The following is an 18621-nucleotide window of genomic DNA, read 5'->3' as shown; positions in this document are numbered from 1 at the left end:
GTCCAATCCTTACCCGAGTCACTCCATATTGGTTCTCGACTTACGACTCGCTGGCACCAAACCTGAGCCCGAGATCAGTCACTCGGCCCACAGGTCCAATCCTTGCCCAAGTCACTCCAGATTGGTTCCCGACTTGCGACTCGCCAGCACCAAACCTGAGCACGAGATCAGTCACTTGGCCCATAAGTCCAATCCTTGCCCGAGTCACTCCAGATTATTTCCTGACTTGTGACTCGCCGACACCAAACCTGAGCCTGAGATCAGTCACTCGGTCCACAGGTCCAATCCTTGCCCGAGTCACTCCATATTGGTTCCCGACTTACGACTCGCTAGCACCAAACCTGAGCCCGAGATCAGTCACTCGGCCCATAGGTCCAATCTTTGCTCGAGTCACTCTAGATCAGTTCCCGACTTGTGACCCGTCGGCACCAAACCTGAGCCCGAGATTAGTCACTCGGCTCACAAGTCCAATCCATACCCGAGTCGCTCCAGATCGGTTCCCGATTTGTGACTCATCGACACCAAACATAAATCTGAGATCTATCACTCGACCCACGGGTCCAATCCTTGCCCAAGTCATTCCAGATCGATTCCCGACTTGCAACTCATCGGCACCAAACATAAATCTGAGATCAGTCACTCGGCCCACAGGTCCAATCCTTGCCCGGGCTGCTCCAGATCGATTCTCGACTTACGACTCATTGGCACCAAACACAAATCCAAGATCAGGTACTCGGCCAACAGGCCATCTCCTCCCAGCTCACACAGTTCGGTCTCCCTGCACGGGCCCAGCCACCCGACCGATAGCACAAAATCATTCCCAAAGCACAAGGCGCTACCCTTGAACTGCCTCATGACATGCCAATCCAGCTTCCCCCCGCGAGCAATCAACACAACCGTGGCATTCCAATACAGGCGTGCCTCTCGCCCCCTCAAGGACCCCACGACATGCCTCGATGGGGGGGGGGGGGAGGAGAAGTGATAAGGTATACTTCGGGCCCAAGCCATGTCACAATCGATGCCACACTACGCCACAACCAAGTCAGCAAGAGAAGCACCCCCATGCAGCCAGTAATCGTATCAAGACGCCACTAAGTATGTCCCGTCCCGGTAAGCCCGGGATGACGTCGTTCCGCACGTCCCGGGACGACGGTCGTACAAAGGTACTATCTTATCCCTCGAGGATCGGCCGTCACGCCAAACCCGCGTATGACCGACCCTCGTACAGTAGTATAAAAGCCCTTGGCCGACATCCGGCTAAGGGAGAAGAAAAAAGAGAGAAAGTAAAACCCCACACCGACTTACTTGTCGAGGGGCCACAGTCGGTAACGACCCGGCAGGGCCTTTTGTGTAGGAAAACGGTAACGTCCAAGGCGAGGTCATCCCCATCGATAGAGGCGTCCTTCCTCCCGACGCGCTAATCAGCATCCCGACGAAAAGACGTTAATATTGCAGTGCCAACACACCGACTGAAGGGCTCGACCAACTTCGGCATCTAGCTCAGCCAACCGAAGACTCCCGACATCGCCCCGTGGACCAGGCCGTGCTGACTTATTAGCCACGGCGCATCAGTTCATCAACAAGATCTACTCATGACAAACATTTATATGTTATTAATAGATTAATCCGAAGATAGCACATTTAAGATGCTTAACCTAATCATTTATCGGGTTAATTACCCGACCCCTTTACTTATCAGGTTAAGCGTGCCAATCCGTTTAAGTTCCCAATTCGGGTAGGCATATTCCAAACCCGTTATCTCAAGACTCGACCCGGTATGAATCATGAGGATGATTGTTCAAAGGCGGGTCCGGGTTAGGCCACGGACCGACTCCAAATCCGAAGGATCGGGCGCGATTAAGCCCGACGAGCTCGTACTTTTAACTCCTGGCCGAGACGACGCTCGCCGCCTCCTGTCTGTCAACGTTAAAACCCTACTCTCGCTTGATCTCGTTGTTGCCTCTCCTCCGCCTTCTCTGTTTTGGTTCTTCGGTGGGACGATCGGACGAGAGGACGTCAAGATGTCGCTCCGAGTGTTGAATCCGAACGCCGAGGTGCTGAACAAGTCGGCGGCGCTCCACATGAACATTAACGCCGCCAAGGGTCTCCAAGACGTCCTCAGGACCAATCTCGGCCCCAAGGGCACCATCAAGATGTAATCTTTCCTCTCTCTCTCTCTCTCTCTCACTTTCTCTCTCTCTCTCCTCCTCCTCATTGTCGTCTGACCTCTAATTTGGACTCTGCGCGTTGATTTCTGTGAGCGTAGGCTCGTCGGGGGAGCTGGGGATATCAAGCTGACGAAAGATGGCAACACCCTCTTGAAGGAGATGGTATGATTTACGTAAATCCGCATCAAAGTTTCCATCTTTACCCATTTATCGAGTATTGCGTCGGTAGGGCTCAGCATTTTGTTGAATCGGCAGCAAATCCAAAACCCCACGGCCATCATGATCGCAAGGACAGCCGTCGCACAGGACGAGACGAGTGGTGATGGCACCACCTCCACTGTGCTATTCATTGGGGAGCTGATGAAGCAGTCGGAGCGGTACATTGACGAAGGTCTGCTATTTAGCCGCCCGGTTGATCTTTTTCTATTCTGGGTGAAATCTTTTGCCCTGTTTTGATGGTTATCGTCCTGGTTAAATAAACATCACAGTGTCCTTAGTTTGGGGTTTCTACCACGTGCATGGTTGCACTTCTTTACCCCTTTGTTGCACATTTTCCGTATAAGAAGTTTCATCATATGTGGCAAAGATATCATCAAAGAAATTACCTTTTAGTTTATGATTTGCCCATCAGAAGCTGATTCATTTATATGGAAGGTTTTAAATATTTGTACTTGTTCCAGAATTCTATCAAACTGGCACTTATTACCAGCATGTTACTGTATTCTTTGGTAGAAAAATAATAATAAAAAGGAAACTAGCAATTGCTTAGCACTGACTGGTATCAGGGACCTATTGATGTTGGTATGGTATCATACCAACATAGTACAGTTAGTATGGTTGGTATAATGCAGTACCTCTGGGATTTTTGGAGTCCTGCTCTTTGTCTTGTGAGGACAAGTGGTATTGTTTCATTCTGTACTTCTGATGGAATACATTATTTTCATGCAATTCTTCGCTTGCATTTGTGGGCCTTGGCCGATTTGAAGCTAAATTTTGTGTTAATTTTTTGTGAGTGATAGAATCATACTAAAAGTTAGAACTTCATGGATAAGTTTAAAATTATTGCCGGTTATACAGTTTACAAACTGTTGTCTTTTGATTAGTTCTTGATCATGTATGTACAGCTTCTTGTGATGTGGAAATGATACTTTCCTGCTTGTGAGTTTAATGGAATTTACTTTATCTCTGATCATGTGGTACCTGGTTCTAGAAGACATTTTTTAGCCTCTCTTGAGAGTGCTGAGCGTTGCGTATGATTACAGCTCATTGCAAAAGAGTTTTTTCTTAATCTCATTCTTACCTTAAAAATGCTTTTTATTCAGGGATGCATCCACGAGTGCTGGTAGATGGATTTGAAATTGCAAAGAGGGCTACTCTTGAATTTCTTGAGAAGTTCAAAACACCGGCTGTGATGGGTGATGTGCCTGACAAGGAGATATTGAAAATGGTAGCAAGAACAACTCTTAGGACAAAGGTAAACAAATTAATTCTTTCTGTAACATACATCTAACATACTAATGCTTTTTAAGTATTCATCTTTTAACATTGTTTCTTGAACTTTCTTTGTTATAGCTATATGAAGCACTAGCTGATCAACTAACAGATATTGTTGTAAATGCAGTAAGTTTTATACTCACCCATACATTTATCTTGGAGCCTTTGTTTCTTATGCTTCTCTAATAGTAAATGCATAATGTGGTGATTAACATTCACTTTTGATGCTGGCATTTTAGGAACATCTTTTTGCATATGCTAAACACAATTCAATTGATTACAAGCATATCTTATGTTATGCTTCCATGCTACAGTTGTGGGTGAACCGTTTCTTTTATAAGTTGCTAACTATCAGTTGCTTATGGTGCTAAATTTACTTCATTCTGGTTTATGATTTATCAATCTTTGCAGTACAGTATATGTTCGTAGCATCTCCTTCATAAGTGTACTTTCAGTAGCTTTACACTGAAATTAGAAATTTTCAGGTAATAGTTGCTTATGTAAATATGCTCATATATATGCTTTTACTTCATAAGTGTACTTTCACTACCTTCATCGGCGACACTTCATGTGCCCATAAATGCTCTGCCCTGGAGAATGTGATTGTCTGGACTGGTACACGCTAGCTGGTATTCATTGGTCCAGACGTGAACTTGAATGCAGACTGCCCATTTTTGGGCAATCCAAATCTAGATCATTTATTTGTTTCCTTAAACCCTGCTGCTTAGGGTTGCGAGTGCAACCTGAACCATGGACAGTTTTGACTCATGACATCTGCTCGGGCCACAGGTCCACCCCCACCCGCCATGGCCCACTGCTATCGGACCTCCTGGTACCTCTACTCCTCCATTCCTCTGTTAGGACTTTGGGCATGTGACGAGCAATAAGTAAATTAATGTGGCAAGTGAGGCCCACATGTCTGGCTATATTATTCTAAATTGGTTCTTGCCAGAAAGGTTCTCAAATATAAGTGGCCCTGTTCCATAGAAAAAAGACAATAGAATGCATTATCTTGACACTTCAAGTTTTTGGGAATTAGAAATGAAAATAAAATAGAATCCTATTTGAGTCACTTGCTTTAAGTGTTCTTTAAAAGCATTCTAACTGTTGTGCTTGTTGTAGCATGATTTAGAGTTCTTTTATGGATTTAAGTAGATCTAGTTATTTTGTCAAATTGGATCAATATGTGCTCCTTAAGTTGTACCTAATTGACTAGGCTGATAAGTTTTGCTAAATAAACCTCAGATTGTGTTTGTGGGATTTAGTCAGACCTTTGCATTTTCAGAAAGAGAAAATTTTCATAATTCCAATTTGTCACAAACACAACATCGGGAAAAAGAAATTTTGGGCTAATTTTGCATGGCTATTTAAAATCATCCTCAATGGACTTAGACTGACTTGAGGCTGGCTGGTTCGTCTGAAGCTTCAGAATCTGGTAGCAAATCCTAGTTTGTATCTTTAATAGGTAGGAGTGGAACTTATCCTCTCTTTTTCGGCTTCAAAGTATCAGTTTTGGTTGCCATGGTTGATGTTATTTTGATTGGAATCGCAATCATCACATTTTCTATTTCTCGTCATGAACTGCAAATTGATTTCTTGCTTTTAACCTTTCATCCAACAGTCATATTTTTTTTCAGCTCTGGATCATCAAATTTTGTCTGTTTATGATTTCGAACTTTAATTCCTATTTGTATTCCATCTAGCTGTATCTAGGCATGCCATAACAAAATTTGCTTTCGATATGAACAGGTTCTCTGTATACGCAAGCCTGATGAACCCATTGATCTCTTCATGGTGGAGATAATGCACATGCGCCATAAGTTTGATGTTGATACACGCTTGGTAGGCTTTTCTTGGTAATTCAGATTGTTTTTATTTGCTTGCATGTAATATGCTGTATATTACACTGTAATTTTACTAGTATTGGTTGGTATCTAAAATCTACAACCTATAAATATTTTCTTATGTAGGATTTTTTAGAGTACAAAAGGCAAAATATGAAACATAAGCAAATTCATCAGTAACAAAAGTTGTTTGGTTTATCTACCTATATATTTGGTGTTGTGATACTTTTAGTAGTTTTGGTGATTGTTTAAGTGATTTCACAAAGGATTTGGTGATTGACTGGTGAACCCTAGGGACTAATAGATCAATTTTGAAAAATACTGCCAGAGGTGACCAGAGTGCAGAACTAAGTGGATATGGAGAAATATTCCTCATAAAAGAAGACTATCCTGTTATAACAGGTATATGTTATAAGAACCCGAAAGAAAAAGGATACTATGAGACTGAGCTGAGCCATTTGATCAGATATGGCAAATCACACTATTTTACCTGTGCTTGTGATTTCTAAATGTTAACAAGCTATTGATGTTTTTTCTTATTTATGTGGACAAGCAAGAATTCAATTAAACTTGCCCATTGATTACTTTTAATTCATATCAAGTTTATGACCCATTTTTAGTCTCATTTTTGTTTTCACATTTTTTCTTAAGGTTGAGGGTCTTGTCCTTGATCATGGTTCTCGACATCCTGATATGAAACGGAGGGCAGAGAATTGTTATATCTTGACATGCAATGTCTCTTTGGAGTATGAGAAAAGGTTAATCTTGTTATACTCGCTTTTCACAAAGTTCATTGAAAAAAGAGTGTATGGAAATTTATGTTTTGTATTCTTGGTCATGCTAGTTTGATGAGTGCATTTTGTTTAGTGTCTTCATCCTTGGCATGCGCAAAACATATTTTTTCTCAAAATAAATGCCTATCAATATGTTATGCGAAGTCCTTTATAACAGCTCTGTTTTTTTAGGTAGTTCATTGATCTTATCGGTCTATTATTGCCCTTTTTTCCATGTGGCATGACACCCAGGAAGAATCACATTCATAAATATGCTATCTTTTTTCATTTGTGGATTATGGTACCGATTCATGGTGCAAAAACACTCATCAATGCAGTATTCCTTACTGTTATATGGTATGCACCCATGTTATGCACAGCTCCATTATTAAAAATGCATGGCATAGCTAAATATATGATGTGGTCTCTACCATGCTCGCAGTCGATGAGAGAAGCCATAGCATGCAACATTTTGATCCTTGCTTTGGATATATATTTTGTATGGACATAATTTTTTTTTCCTTTAGTGAAATAAATGCAGGATTTTTCTACTCTAATGCGGAGCAGAGAGAGAAAATGGTTGCTGCTGAACGGCGTCAAGTCGATGAGCGAGTTAAGAAGATTATTGAACTAAAGAATAAGGTTAAAAAAAAAATCCTCTTCACATTGCATACTTATCTCAAACACCATATGCTTACGTGCAACTTCCACAAACTATTCATCACATGCAGGTCTGCTCGGGCAATGACAATAACTTTGTCATAATTAACCAAAAGGGAATTGATCCTCCATCGCTGGATCTCCTTGCTCGTGCAGGGGTTAGTCATGCCATCACTTGATACTTAACAGTTATAATCACCTCTGGCTGTTGATATATTGATGGGCATGTCTTATTGCATGCTTTAATGATGCTCTGCTTTTTAGGAGGAAAATGTTGTGGCGCAGCAAGAATTCTATGTGTGCAAAACATCACATTTGATATTTGCAAAATTTAATTCTTATTCTGCATTGTAGATAACGATATGAGCTTTTTTTAGCTGGAGTTTGTTTAAAATTCCAAACTCGTAAATTATTAGTTCCTGTGCAAAAGATTCTGATTCTTGATAATGTCCATGTTGTATAAATTGATTGCTGTAGTATGTTTCATAGTGTGAAGTATGAAACCTATTCAGGTCATAAAATGCAGAAAATCGAATGTAATCTTTTGTTTTATGGTTTATCCAGAAGGTCCATTTACGAGGTCAATAGTTTTTACTGATATCTCTAGCACAACCTCATATGAGAGAATCATTTGTCTTGGTAATAATCACAATAGTATTTAGCTTCATGTTTTCTCGTCAGAAACTGGTGCGGGACTAGCTCTGCATTGGCTGTTTTCACATGTTGTTCAACCTTATTTTCTTCGCTCCATAAATTTATGATATTCTTGCCTTTGTTGAGCTAAGTACTGTTCTCAGCCATCCCTAACAATGCTAGAACCTTTTGTGTGCGATGTTGGTTGTTGTATTTCTGAAATCTTTGTAACTAGTTAAGGATCTATACCATGTACTGGGTTTTATTATTTTTTACTCTCAATTTTAGATTATTGCACTTCGGAGAGCCAAGAGGAGGAATATGGAAAGGCTAGTTCTAGCCTGTGGAGGGGAAGCTGTTAATTCTGTTGATGACTTAACCGAAGATTGTCTTGGTTGGGCTGGGCTTGTCTATGAACATATCCTTGGTGAAGAAAAATACACCTTTGTGGAGAACGTGAAAAACCCTCTCTCCTGTACTATCTTGATTAAAGGTTCTCAAGCTTTTAGAATAATGCTATTTTCTCAAACCAGGTTGTTATTATAGCAAGAGAATAGATGATTGGGTATCTCAAACCAGGTTGTTCATGATTGTCCTCAATGCAGGACCAAATGATCATACAATTGCTCAAATCAAGGATGCTGTTCGTGATGGCCTCAGATCTGTCAAGAATACAATTGAAGATGAAGCTGTTGTCCTGGTGAGAATTTGAATATGTAAAATTTATTAAATGCTAATAAACTTCATGCTGCATTTGTTAGTGAAAGTATTTTGCAATGTTTACCTTCTGTGGCACCTGTTTCATGCTCATATCCTGTCGGTATGGCGTGTGCTATGCCACATTCCATGTCATGGGTTTTGCTAATCGGCTTGGATTAACAAGCTTAACTGTAAGCAGTTTCTTTGTCAGTTGTGCTGGATCAAGCAAGTCAATGTGTGTTGGCATGGCTGTCATGACAATATGATTTCTGTAGCCCTTATCACTTTGGGGTTTGCGGCCTTTTCATTTTGGGGTTTGCTTGGTTGTGCTATATTCCAAAAGATTACAAGTGGGTTACTTGCCAACTTTTTATAAGTTGCTTCATCTTTTTTGTAGCCGGATAAGTGGCATTAGCTTACTCAGAAGGTATCAGCATTATGCATGACTACGGCTTTGGAGGTTGTCATGCATGTATAGTTTTATAAGGTACCAGATTATATAATAATTCAGAATGCCCAGTGCTCCCTATTAAAGACTGTTATCTGGTTCTTATTTCACAACCGTACCTATATTACTAACACAAGTTCACAAGGAAAAAGACAATTTCTGTTACACTGACCTGGATGTCAATGTCAGCTAATGCCTTGATATAGTTCCTTGGCATATGTTTCCCTTGGTTGCTTGACTGGATCCTCAGCAAGAAAATTTTTACTTTAAATTTTTGAAAAAAATAAAATAGTGGTGAACGGACATTATTGCAGGAACATAAACGTGGGTGGCTTTTATTCAATTGAAATGGAACATAAAATAGCTGCAGAACCATAATTCTGGTGTTTCAGCCACTTCATATTCTTTAGCAGTTGACTCTAAGACATGGTTGTTAAGTCTAATAGAGGTTTATGTTAAGGAATGGATTTGTTACAGTTTGTAGTTATGTGATTGTGTTTCTTGTAATTTTGCACATCAGTTGCCTATCATGTTGGGAATATTGATTGATTGAAGTGGACAATTACTTTCATAGTGTTATGTTAATCAGCACTCATATAGTATCTTGTAAAATGTACGTGTTTAAATAATGTCTGCAAAAAAAAGGACAACCTACGCAAGTTTATAATCACATAGTCAAGATTTGATTAGCAACTTCCTTTGAAATTTTGTCCAGTTTTCTGAATATGTCATGTGCACTCACCATGTTGTCTTATTCAGTGTGTTTTATTTTTAAATGTAATAATCTGTTAGCTTCTTGCTTTGTGTGCTAATTGCTATTCTCATATAGTATGTCAATTAACTTTATTTGTCGCTGAATTTAGTGCATCTATATATCGGACAAGTGCTAAATCAGTGTGAATGAGTAAAGATAAGGTCCTGGATAATTTACTAACATTTGCATCATATTTCTTCCCGGGAATAGGGGGCTGGGGCTTTTGAGGTAGCAGCCAGGCAGCACTTGGTCAACAATGTGAAGAAAACTGTTCAAGGGGTAAGCTGACCTAAGATTCTGTTCAAGCAGCTGTTGCACGATGCTGAGTTTTTAATCGAATGCTTTTAACAGCGTGCACAGCTTGGCGTGGAAGCTTTTGCTGATGCTTTACTGGTGGTACCGAAGACACTAGCAGAGAACTCTGGCCTCGACACACAAGATGTCATTATTGCTCTTACAGTAAAGGCCTGCTCTATATTTTTCTCCACACTCGCATGCAAGATTAAACAAAATGGATCATGGTTTAACTAATCATTATTTATGTTGTATTCAAGGGTGAACATGACAGAGGTAACATCGTGGGTTTGAATCATCATACCGGAGAACCGATAGATCCGAACATGGAAGGGATCTTTGATAACTACTCAGTGAAGCGACAAATCATAAACTCTGGGTATGTCCACCCTCTTGCATATTTTGAATTTTATTCTTATGAGCAAGCACATAAATGATATATAATTGTGGTACGCAGGCCTGTCATCGCTTCCCAGTTGCTTCTGGTAGATGAAGTGATCCGGGCCGGTCGAAACATGAGGAAACCCAGCTAATTGTATGGAGTATCATCTCAAAGTCATTGTCTTGAGTCGAGGGTGGAGTTTTCAATATCTTGATCTGCCTGATGACACACTGCCATGCCCATGCAGATGGTATTTGGCTAGCTGCCTAAATTTTATCCTATCATTTTTTGCCGGTTTAGTTCATATGAGACAAGGAAGCATACTCGTGATATAGTTAGACTGTCTAAATTGTTTATCCTAAGTAGTTTCCGATTAAGTCTTGTGTTCTGTTCGTCAAGAAACATCATCTGCTATCTTTCTTTGGGTGACTATGGTTCTGGTTTGGTTGTAGAGCAAAATTTTATGGTCACCTGAGTTGGCAGAGCCACTTTTCTCCTTTCCCATACCTTTCTCCCTCTAAAGTGACTGTGGCCCTCCTCCCATGCCCACCAAACGACTCCCTTTTGCCCTCGACTCCTCCATTGTTCTACTGCAGGCGAGGTTTAAGCAGCTGCAGAGTTAGAGCGTTGAGGATCCTTAGTTTTGAGCGTGATCAGTCCTAGTGTTTGTTCGCTGGCTCGCCATCCGACCACCTCCGAAACCATGGTGACGGCAGGGAAGCCCTGGCTCTCGCCTCGCTCTCTGCCATGACCGAGGAAGCGGGCGTCGGCTTTCGACACCTTGAACGTGTTCATCTCTGTTCTCGCTCGTTATATTGATGTAGCATTGGAGCTGGGAAATGATGCTACGATAGTGAAAGACGTACCATATGCATTGGAAGACCCAAAATGATTCGGTTTTTGATAGTGAAAGGCACGTCAATTAATGTAAGAGTTCGAAGGAAATTGGGAGGAGATGATAAACCATATTATAATCCAATGAAACAGACAAGAGGATGAATCCCAACATGAATGGGGCATCTTAATGATCAAAATATGCATCGGTTAGATGCATGTATATATATATACATGAAGGATCATCAAATAAAAAGGGGATGGATTTGGCATTGCGGGAAAGCATATAATCTTAAACAGAGGGGATCAATCTAATTTATCTTTGGTACTCACAACAATTTCAAGGATGTAGATAGATATGATGTGCTCATTGGTATGATGAGACATTTACGTCCAATAAAATTTCGATGGATGAATTATCTATCGATTTGTACGTGTAAATTGCTTTTCATCTTCTGAAGATAAGAATTATTGTTGATAGAAAATGCATCATACGCAGAGAAGTTACCCAATCAAACTGGAATTTAACGTCACTTGTAAGTTTCAATTGGTAATAATTAAGTATAATTACAATATGTAAATTATAATAAAATTTAATTTTAGTGGAATAAATAAATATATACGTAAATTAATCGCCATAGAAACCGGACTTGACGTGTGTCTTAAATGACGCCACAAAGGGTAACTCCGCCCATTGCCCCGAGCTCGTTTCCTCCGCCGCTTCCTTTCCTACTTCCCCTCGACCGAGAACATGGTGAGCCGGCCTCTCCTCCCGGACCCTAATTTCCTTGCGTAAAGTCCCTGATTTTTCTTTGTTAATTTTGGTTTTTGGTGGATCAATTCTCTCTCGATCGACACGGGCCCTAATCTTGAGAGATTTCATCCTGGTTCCTCTTTTCTAGCCTGCCGTTGTCTTTTGGAAGAATCCATTCCGAACCAATTTTTCTTTCGATCTATGTAGTTTGTATGTATTTGGTATGTTTCAAGGGACGCCCTTGATTTGTTGTGTTTCTTGGGCCGAGGAAAAGGTTTTTATCTCGCAGGGTTAGGGTGGGCGATCGAGCGATTTGTCATCTGGTTTGATGCATTCGGTCATTTGGATGAGTGTGATGTGCCTTCATGGAGATGCAAGTACTTTTAACGGTTTTGAAAACATAGGGATTGTTGAGCAACTTTACGCCGGCCGATGGATCAGCACGGCTTGGTCCGATCCCGAGTCCGCATAGCCGCCCACGTGGCTGCTCGAACTGGGGTGGTCGGCGTCAGGTCGGGTCCAGGCTTCATCTCCATAATTGATCCAAGGTAGAGCAAGGAGTTTCTCGCCGGGTTGTTGCTTCGTCGTCGAGTTCCTGCACACAGGCCGAGGTTGGGAGGGGGATTTTTCGACTCGACCCTTCCGTAGCTCAAGTCAATGTTGAGTGGAGTTAGGGGGAGCTGATGTGTTTGAAGTCCGACTCAGGAGGTTGGCTTTTATACCTGCGAACAAAGATCGGTCGTACGTGGTCTATTAATGGCCGTCGACTTCTCGGGCGATTGATTTGTACCTTATGTGTGGGCACTAATCGACCTGCACGGATCGGCCCTGTGCGACGTTGTTCTGAGCTTTTTGAAGCGGTTCTGTACTATGCGGCGCTATCTTGTACGACCTCGGACAGTGCGAGAACATGCGATCGTCCCACCCGAGTCCAAGGTGTTGTGTCGACGCAGTGCACCATATCATGGGCACTGGACTGGTCGAGCAATACTGCTCGGGCACATGATTGGTTGAGCAACACTTCTCGGGCACTAAGCACTGAATTGGCTGGACTAACCGAGCAACATTGCTCAGGCGCAGGAATGGCCGAGCAACACTACTCGGGCATATGACTAGTTGAACAATACTACTTGGACACTGATTTGGTCGAGCACACTACTCTGACAATGAGCACTGGACTAGCCGAGCAACACTGCTCGGGCACATGACTAGCCAAGCAACACTGAGCACTGGACTGGCCGAGCGATGTGACTCGGGCACTGGGCTGGCCGAGCAACACTACTCGGGCATAAGACTGGCCGAACAACATTGCTCGGGCATCGAATTAGCCATAAGGCATGGCTCGGGCGTTGAACTAGCTAAGACGTGACTCGGACATTGAACTGGCCACGAGGCGTGGCTCTAGCATCGAACTAGCTGCGAGGTGTGGTTCGGGCGTTGGACTGGCTGCGAGGCAGGGCTCGGGCATTGGATTGGTCGAGATGTGACTCAGACATTGGATTGGCAGCAAGGTGTGGCTCCGGCATTGGATTGGCCAAGACATGACTCGGACATTGGACTGGCCACGAGGCGTGGCTCGGGCATTGGACTGGCCAAGACGTGACTCGAACATTGTTTGGCCGATGTGCACAATTCGAGCACTGTTTGGCCGAGGTGCATGACTCGGGCACTATTTGCCTGAGGTGCATGACTCTGGCACTGTTTGGTCGAGGTGCACAATTTGGACACTATTTGGCCAAGGTGCATGACTAGGGCACTATTTGGTCGAGATGCATAACTCGGACACTGTTTGGCTGAGGTGCACCACTTGGGCACTATTTGGCCGAGGTGCACAACTCGGATATTGTTTGGCCGAGATGCACAATTCGGACACTGTTTCGCCAAGGTGCACAACTCGGGCACTGTTTGACCGAGGTGCACAATTCAGATACTGTTTGACCGAGGTGCACAATTCAGACACTATTTGATTGAGGTGCATAAATCAGACACTGTTTGGCCAAAGTGCACAACTCAAACACTATTTGACCGAGGTGTGTGCATAAATCGGACACTATTTGGCCAAAGTGCATAACTCGGACATTCTTTGGTCGAGGTGCACAACTTAGACATTGTTTGGCCGAGGTGTACAACTCGGACACTGTTTGGTCGAGGTGCACCACTCGAGCACTATTTGGTCGAGGTGCACAACTCGGACACTGTTTGGCCAGTGCACAACTCGGATAGTGTTTGGTGGAGGTGCACAACTCGGACATTGTTTAGCTGAGGTGCACAACTTGAGCACTATTTGGTCGAGGTGCACCACTCAGGCATTGTTTGGCCGAGGTGCACCACTCGAATACTGTTTGGCCGAGGTGTACCACTCGGGCACTGTTTGGTCGAGGTGCATGACTCGGGCACTGTTTGGTTAAGGTGCATGGCTCGGACATTGTTTGGCCGAGATGCACCACTCGGGCATTATTTGGCCGACGTGCACAACTCGAGCACTATTTGGTCGAGGTGCACAACTCAGGCACTATTTGGCCAAGATGCACCACTCGAGCATTGTTTGACTGAGGTGTACAACTTAGACACTGTTTGGCCAAGGTGCACCACTCGAGCACTATTTGATCGAGGTGCACAACTCGGACATTGTTTGGTTGAGGTGCACAACTCGAAAACTGTTTGGAGGTGCATGACTCGGGCACTGTTTGGTTGAGATGCACAACTCGGACACTATTTGACCGAGGTGCACCACTCGAGCACTATTTGATCGAAGTGTACAACTCGGACACTATTTGGCCGAGGCGCACAACTCGGGTGGCCGAGGTGCATAACTTAGACACTGGTTGGCCAAGATTCATAACTCAGGCACATGATTGGCCGAGATTTATAACTCGGGCACATGCTCCGTTATAGCGGGCCCTTTTTTTTTAATCTGCAAACCTTGGGCTCATTACTTCCGGCCTTGTCGTGGTGGGCCTTCTTTCCTTGATCTTCTCACATGGTTTGCTCCTGGCGAGGCCTTTTGTGCGACTCCTCGTGCTTTCTTGCCACCAGTGCCTCCACAACAACATACTGGTTGGCCCGTTGGAGCATCTCGGGAACGGTCATTGGTGGCCTCTCGACCAGTGACCAAAAGAACCTTGAAGGTCGTAGGCCCGTTATGAATGCCTGCATAACCAAATAGGGTGGGCATCTGGAACGTATCGGATCTCAATAGCGAAGCGGGCGACGAAGAGGGAGGAGAGATTCATCCTCCTTCTGCCTTAGCCCGATGAGCATGGCCGCAAACGGATTAGGTTGCACTCATGCTAGGAAGTGAAGCTCGAGTTCCCTTGTAAGTTGATCAAAAGACAATACCGAGGATTGCCTCAATCGGCTATACCACATCCGAGCCGGGCCTCGGAGGGTGGTAGGAAATGCTCGACACATCAGGGCATCGGAAGTGCCGTATAGGGCCATCTGGGCTCGAAAGGTGGTGACGTGCTTTGTTGGATCAGAGCCACCATCATAGGCCTCTATTGTCGGGAGGTGGAAGTTGAGGGGGATAGGTTTGTCCTGAATTTCTTGGGCAAAGGGGGACCCTACCGAGGTACTTTCCCTTAGCTCCTCCTAATATTTATGGAATTCACTTTAAACCTCGTCCAGGCATCGATTTACCAACCGCAACTGGGCTCGGAACGAATCGTCCGCCGAGTCAGATTATAGGGTGTTGGCTTCGGGGAAGGTCGAGGCAGCGCATCTGGGCACAGGGATGTTGTCGTTGGCCTCGGGTGTCTCAATTGTTCCCCGGATCGTGGGTGCCCGGGCATTTGGAGCCAGAGGTGGTTGGTCAACCGGGGCGGCATTGTGAGGTGTAGGGATGAGCGTAGGTTAGATCACGGGTGACGATCGTGGGGGAAGAATTGTCTGCTGAGCTAGCTGGGGTATGAGGGGTGCGATGGTCTGCATCATCCCAGCTAACGCTTGCACCTGGTGGGTGAGGTTGAGGAACGCCTCGGCGGAGACGACCAACTATCCCGCGCTAGCCCCGAGAGACAAGCTTAGGGTCGTTGAACAAACAGCAATAGCGCCCCGGAGTCTGAGCCGAGGCGCTTCCATCCATATACGGGAGAGTGGGGAGCTGCCCTTCGAGGGCAAAGGTGGAAATGGTGGCGGGTGCCTTCTCGCCAGGGCGTTCGCTAGGGTTGTTTGGTGGAGGATGCTCCTACGACATCGGGCCCTCCTCCTAGCGCCAAAAACATTGAGCAACTTTGTGTCGTGGCCGATGGATCAACACGGCTTGGTCTGATCCCGAGTGCGCAGAGCCACCCACATGGTTGCTCGAACTGGGGTGGTCAACATCAGGTCGGGTCCAAGCTTTATCTCCAGAATCGATCCAAGGTAGAGCAAGGAGTTTCTCTTCCTCCCCCGTCGGGTTGCTGTTTCGTCGTCGAGTTCCTGCACACAGTCTGAGGTCGGGAGGGAGATTCCTGACTCGTCGAAGCTCAAGTCAGTGTTGAGTGGAGTTAGGGGGAGTTGAGGTGTTTGAAGTCCGACCCCTGACGCTGGTTAGGAGGTTGGCTTTTATACATGTGAACGAAGGTTGGTCGTACATGATCCATTAATGGCCGCCGACTTCTCGGGCGGTCGACTCGTACCTTCCATGCGGGCGCCGACCGACCTGCACGGATCAGCCCTGTGCGGCATCGTTCCGAGCTTTTTGGAGTGGCTCTATACTATGTAGCGTCGTCTTGTACAACCTCGGATAGTGCGGGAACAGGTGATCGTCCCATCTGAGTCCGAGGTGTTGCGTTCACGCAGTGCACCATCTCAGCCTTGAGGCGTCGCATGGCGCTGACGCGATTGTTGATTGTTGCTACGGGGGTGGTATCAGAATATACCCTATTAGAGATCGTGATCACTTAGTAATAGTCTGTAATTAAATGAGTTCTTGGGTGTCTCAACTTGATTTGTTTGCATGTTTCTCTTTCTCTCTTCCTCTCTATATATATTTATGGAATCTCTTTCGAAAGTATTTGGATGGAGAGAAAGTGGATACTCTCTTTTCAATGCATTAACAAGAGAAGTGGAGAGAGACTTTCTCTTGTTTGGTTATAAATCCTGGGAGATAGGTGGAGAGAACCAACACTTTTTCAAAAGACTTTTTTTTTCTTTCTTTCTTCCCAAAAGTGGAGAGAATTGAAGCAAAAAAAGAGAGTTGTGACTGATCCTTCCTTTCTCTTTATTTGGTCCAAACAAGGAAAGATCAAGTGGTTTTCTTTTAGTTTATATATATAGTTTTTATCTTATTGCCTTTCTTTTCCTTTTACTTTCTTGGAAAGAAAGCTTAGGAAGAAAAATTAAGGAAAGTTTGCGTTTAAAATTATCCGGACTAATTAATTTTTTTCTGCCCATGAAGTTGGGAAGAAAATGGTTTGGCCATGTGTGAGCAGTTATGATATGATTTTTCACTTCAGTTTTCTCCCCCAGCAAATTAACTGATTATTGTCATCTTACTATTTTTACAATTGAAATTCGTTTTAGTTTATTATAACTTAGGAGAATTGTTTTTGTAGTGTTTAGCCATGACTGAGGTTGGTTGAGATGAACAGCACAGGGCTGTCCATGTTTCACTGTGAATTTCATTTTGCAATTAGGCTTCTAAACTTGAGATTTTTCTTAGATGATTTTCCAATTCTTTATGGTATAGCCTTCACCGTAGCTTTGGTTGCAAAGGTGAAAGCTTGTTCAGAACTATGGATTTTTTGGTCTCTAGCTGTATGCTTATTCACTCTGGTAGTTAAAGTATTTGGTCCCAAGAAGCCCATTTGCTCTGGTAATCAATTATCTCCATGATTTGATTTTCTATTGCTGCAATAGATATTTGTGTACAACTTACTATGCATACTCTGATAAATGGTAAAAATGCTAAGAAATGTATACTCTGATGGGACCGCTACTGTGCAGACTACGTCAAGGCGTCTTGCTGACAGGAAAATTGCAAAGTTTCAGAAGAATGTCACAAAGAGGGGCTCTGTTCCAGAGAAAACAACAAAGAAAGGAGATAACTATCCTGTTGGTCCTATCTTGCTTGGATTCTTTATCTTCGTGGTTGTCGGATCATGTATGTCATGTGAATCTCATCTTTCTTAACCATGAGACCATAATAGTTTCCTTTTTTGGTTCCTTATCTTTCCATTTGCATATGCATCTAGTTTTTGATATGCATAGAAAATTTAAGCCAAATAAAGGTGTGCAAGTATAATTTGGTTCACAAATTGGCTGATCTGTATTAGGACTGTATTCATTATGATGACACTGAACAAAAAATTCTCTGTTTTGAACTTTTATAATCTGAAAGTCCCATGTTAGATCTTCTACTAAGAAGATTCCATTTTGTACTTTTATAATGTTATATTCCTTTTAAATCACAAATAAATGGGTGATTTAGGACTACCTAAGGCTGTTGCCAATGGGGTGTTTGAAAAGTGTCAAACGAGGTCCCTCTCATGATATCTCTTTGTCAACTTATCACGTAGAAATTTGTGAGAAACTGAGAAGCTTTCTATTATTGATCCGACTGCTTGCTGATCCATTGGAAACTCGTGACTTTGTGTGATGTTTTCGTATGGTGCTGATATGATTTAATTCTTGTGTTTGTTTGCAGCTTTGTTCCAGATAATAAGAACAGCCATGAGTGGCGGGATGGCATGATAGTAGCAAAGAGGACGACTAAAGCCCTACTCAAGTATGAGGTTGAGGATTCTCATCATCTTGATGTAAACCCAGTTTCTAATAGGGGACGATGATATGAAGATTTTATGATGCTTTCAATAATAAATAAATGTCTTTTTCCAAGGCATACCCATTATGGCATCTTATGTTGTGTGTGGAAATTGCATGCAGATTATATTTTTCCAGGC

At 43.4% G+C, this 18621-nt stretch overlaps 2 protein-coding genes across 2 annotated transcripts; both read left to right on the top strand.

The window, feature by feature from the left end:
• Positions 1-1886: 1886 nt before the first annotated feature.
• Positions 1887-10530, top strand: LOC103981855 (T-complex protein 1 subunit zeta 1). Its single transcript, XM_009398608.3, has 15 exons — positions 1887-2155; positions 2267-2330; positions 2424-2559; positions 3491-3642; positions 3741-3788; positions 5412-5504; positions 6158-6264; positions 6807-6921; positions 7011-7097; positions 7861-8065; positions 8178-8272; positions 9684-9752; positions 9825-9932; positions 10028-10146; positions 10225-10530. The coding sequence occupies exons 1-15, from the start codon at positions 2022-2024 to the stop codon at positions 10298-10300; spliced, it is 1608 nt and encodes a 535-aa protein (XP_009396883.2). The 5' UTR covers positions 1887-2021; the 3' UTR covers positions 10301-10530.
• A 1097-nt stretch (positions 10531-11627) lies between these two features.
• LOC135650964 (uncharacterized) lies at positions 11628-18574 on the top strand. Its single transcript, XM_065170693.1, has 3 exons — positions 11628-11737; positions 17666-17822; positions 18366-18574. The coding sequence occupies exons 1-3, from the start codon at positions 11735-11737 to the stop codon at positions 18410-18412; spliced, it is 207 nt and encodes a 68-aa protein (XP_065026765.1). The 5' UTR covers positions 11628-11734; the 3' UTR covers positions 18413-18574.
• The last annotated feature ends 47 nt before the right edge of the window (positions 18575-18621 follow it).

Source organism: Musa acuminata, chromosome BXJ1-4 (assembly GCF_036884655.1).
Source record: "Musa acuminata AAA Group cultivar baxijiao chromosome BXJ1-4, Cavendish_Baxijiao_AAA, whole genome shotgun sequence".
NCBI lineage: Eukaryota > Viridiplantae > Streptophyta > Magnoliopsida > Zingiberales > Musaceae > Musa > Musa acuminata.
Note: the sequence above shows the minus strand (reverse complement) of the source record. Positions and strands in the feature narration are given on the sequence as shown.

Coding starts and splice junctions, on each gene's coding strand:
- LOC103981855 (XM_009398608.3), top strand. CDS start 2,022: ATGTCGCTCCGAGTGTTGAATCCGAACGCCGAGGTGCTGAACAAGTCG. Junction 5,505..6,157: donor TTGATGTTGATACACGCTTG/GTAGGCTTTTCT, acceptor TTTTTTCTTAAG/GTTGAGGGTCTTGTCCTTGA. Junction 8,273..9,683: donor AAGATGAAGCTGTTGTCCTG/GTGAGAATTTGA, acceptor TCCCGGGAATAG/GGGGCTGGGGCTTTTGAGGT.
- LOC135650964 (XM_065170693.1), top strand. Junction 17,823..18,365: donor CTTCGTGGTTGTCGGATCAT/GTATGTCATGTG, acceptor GTTTGTTTGCAG/CTTTGTTCCAGATAATAAGA.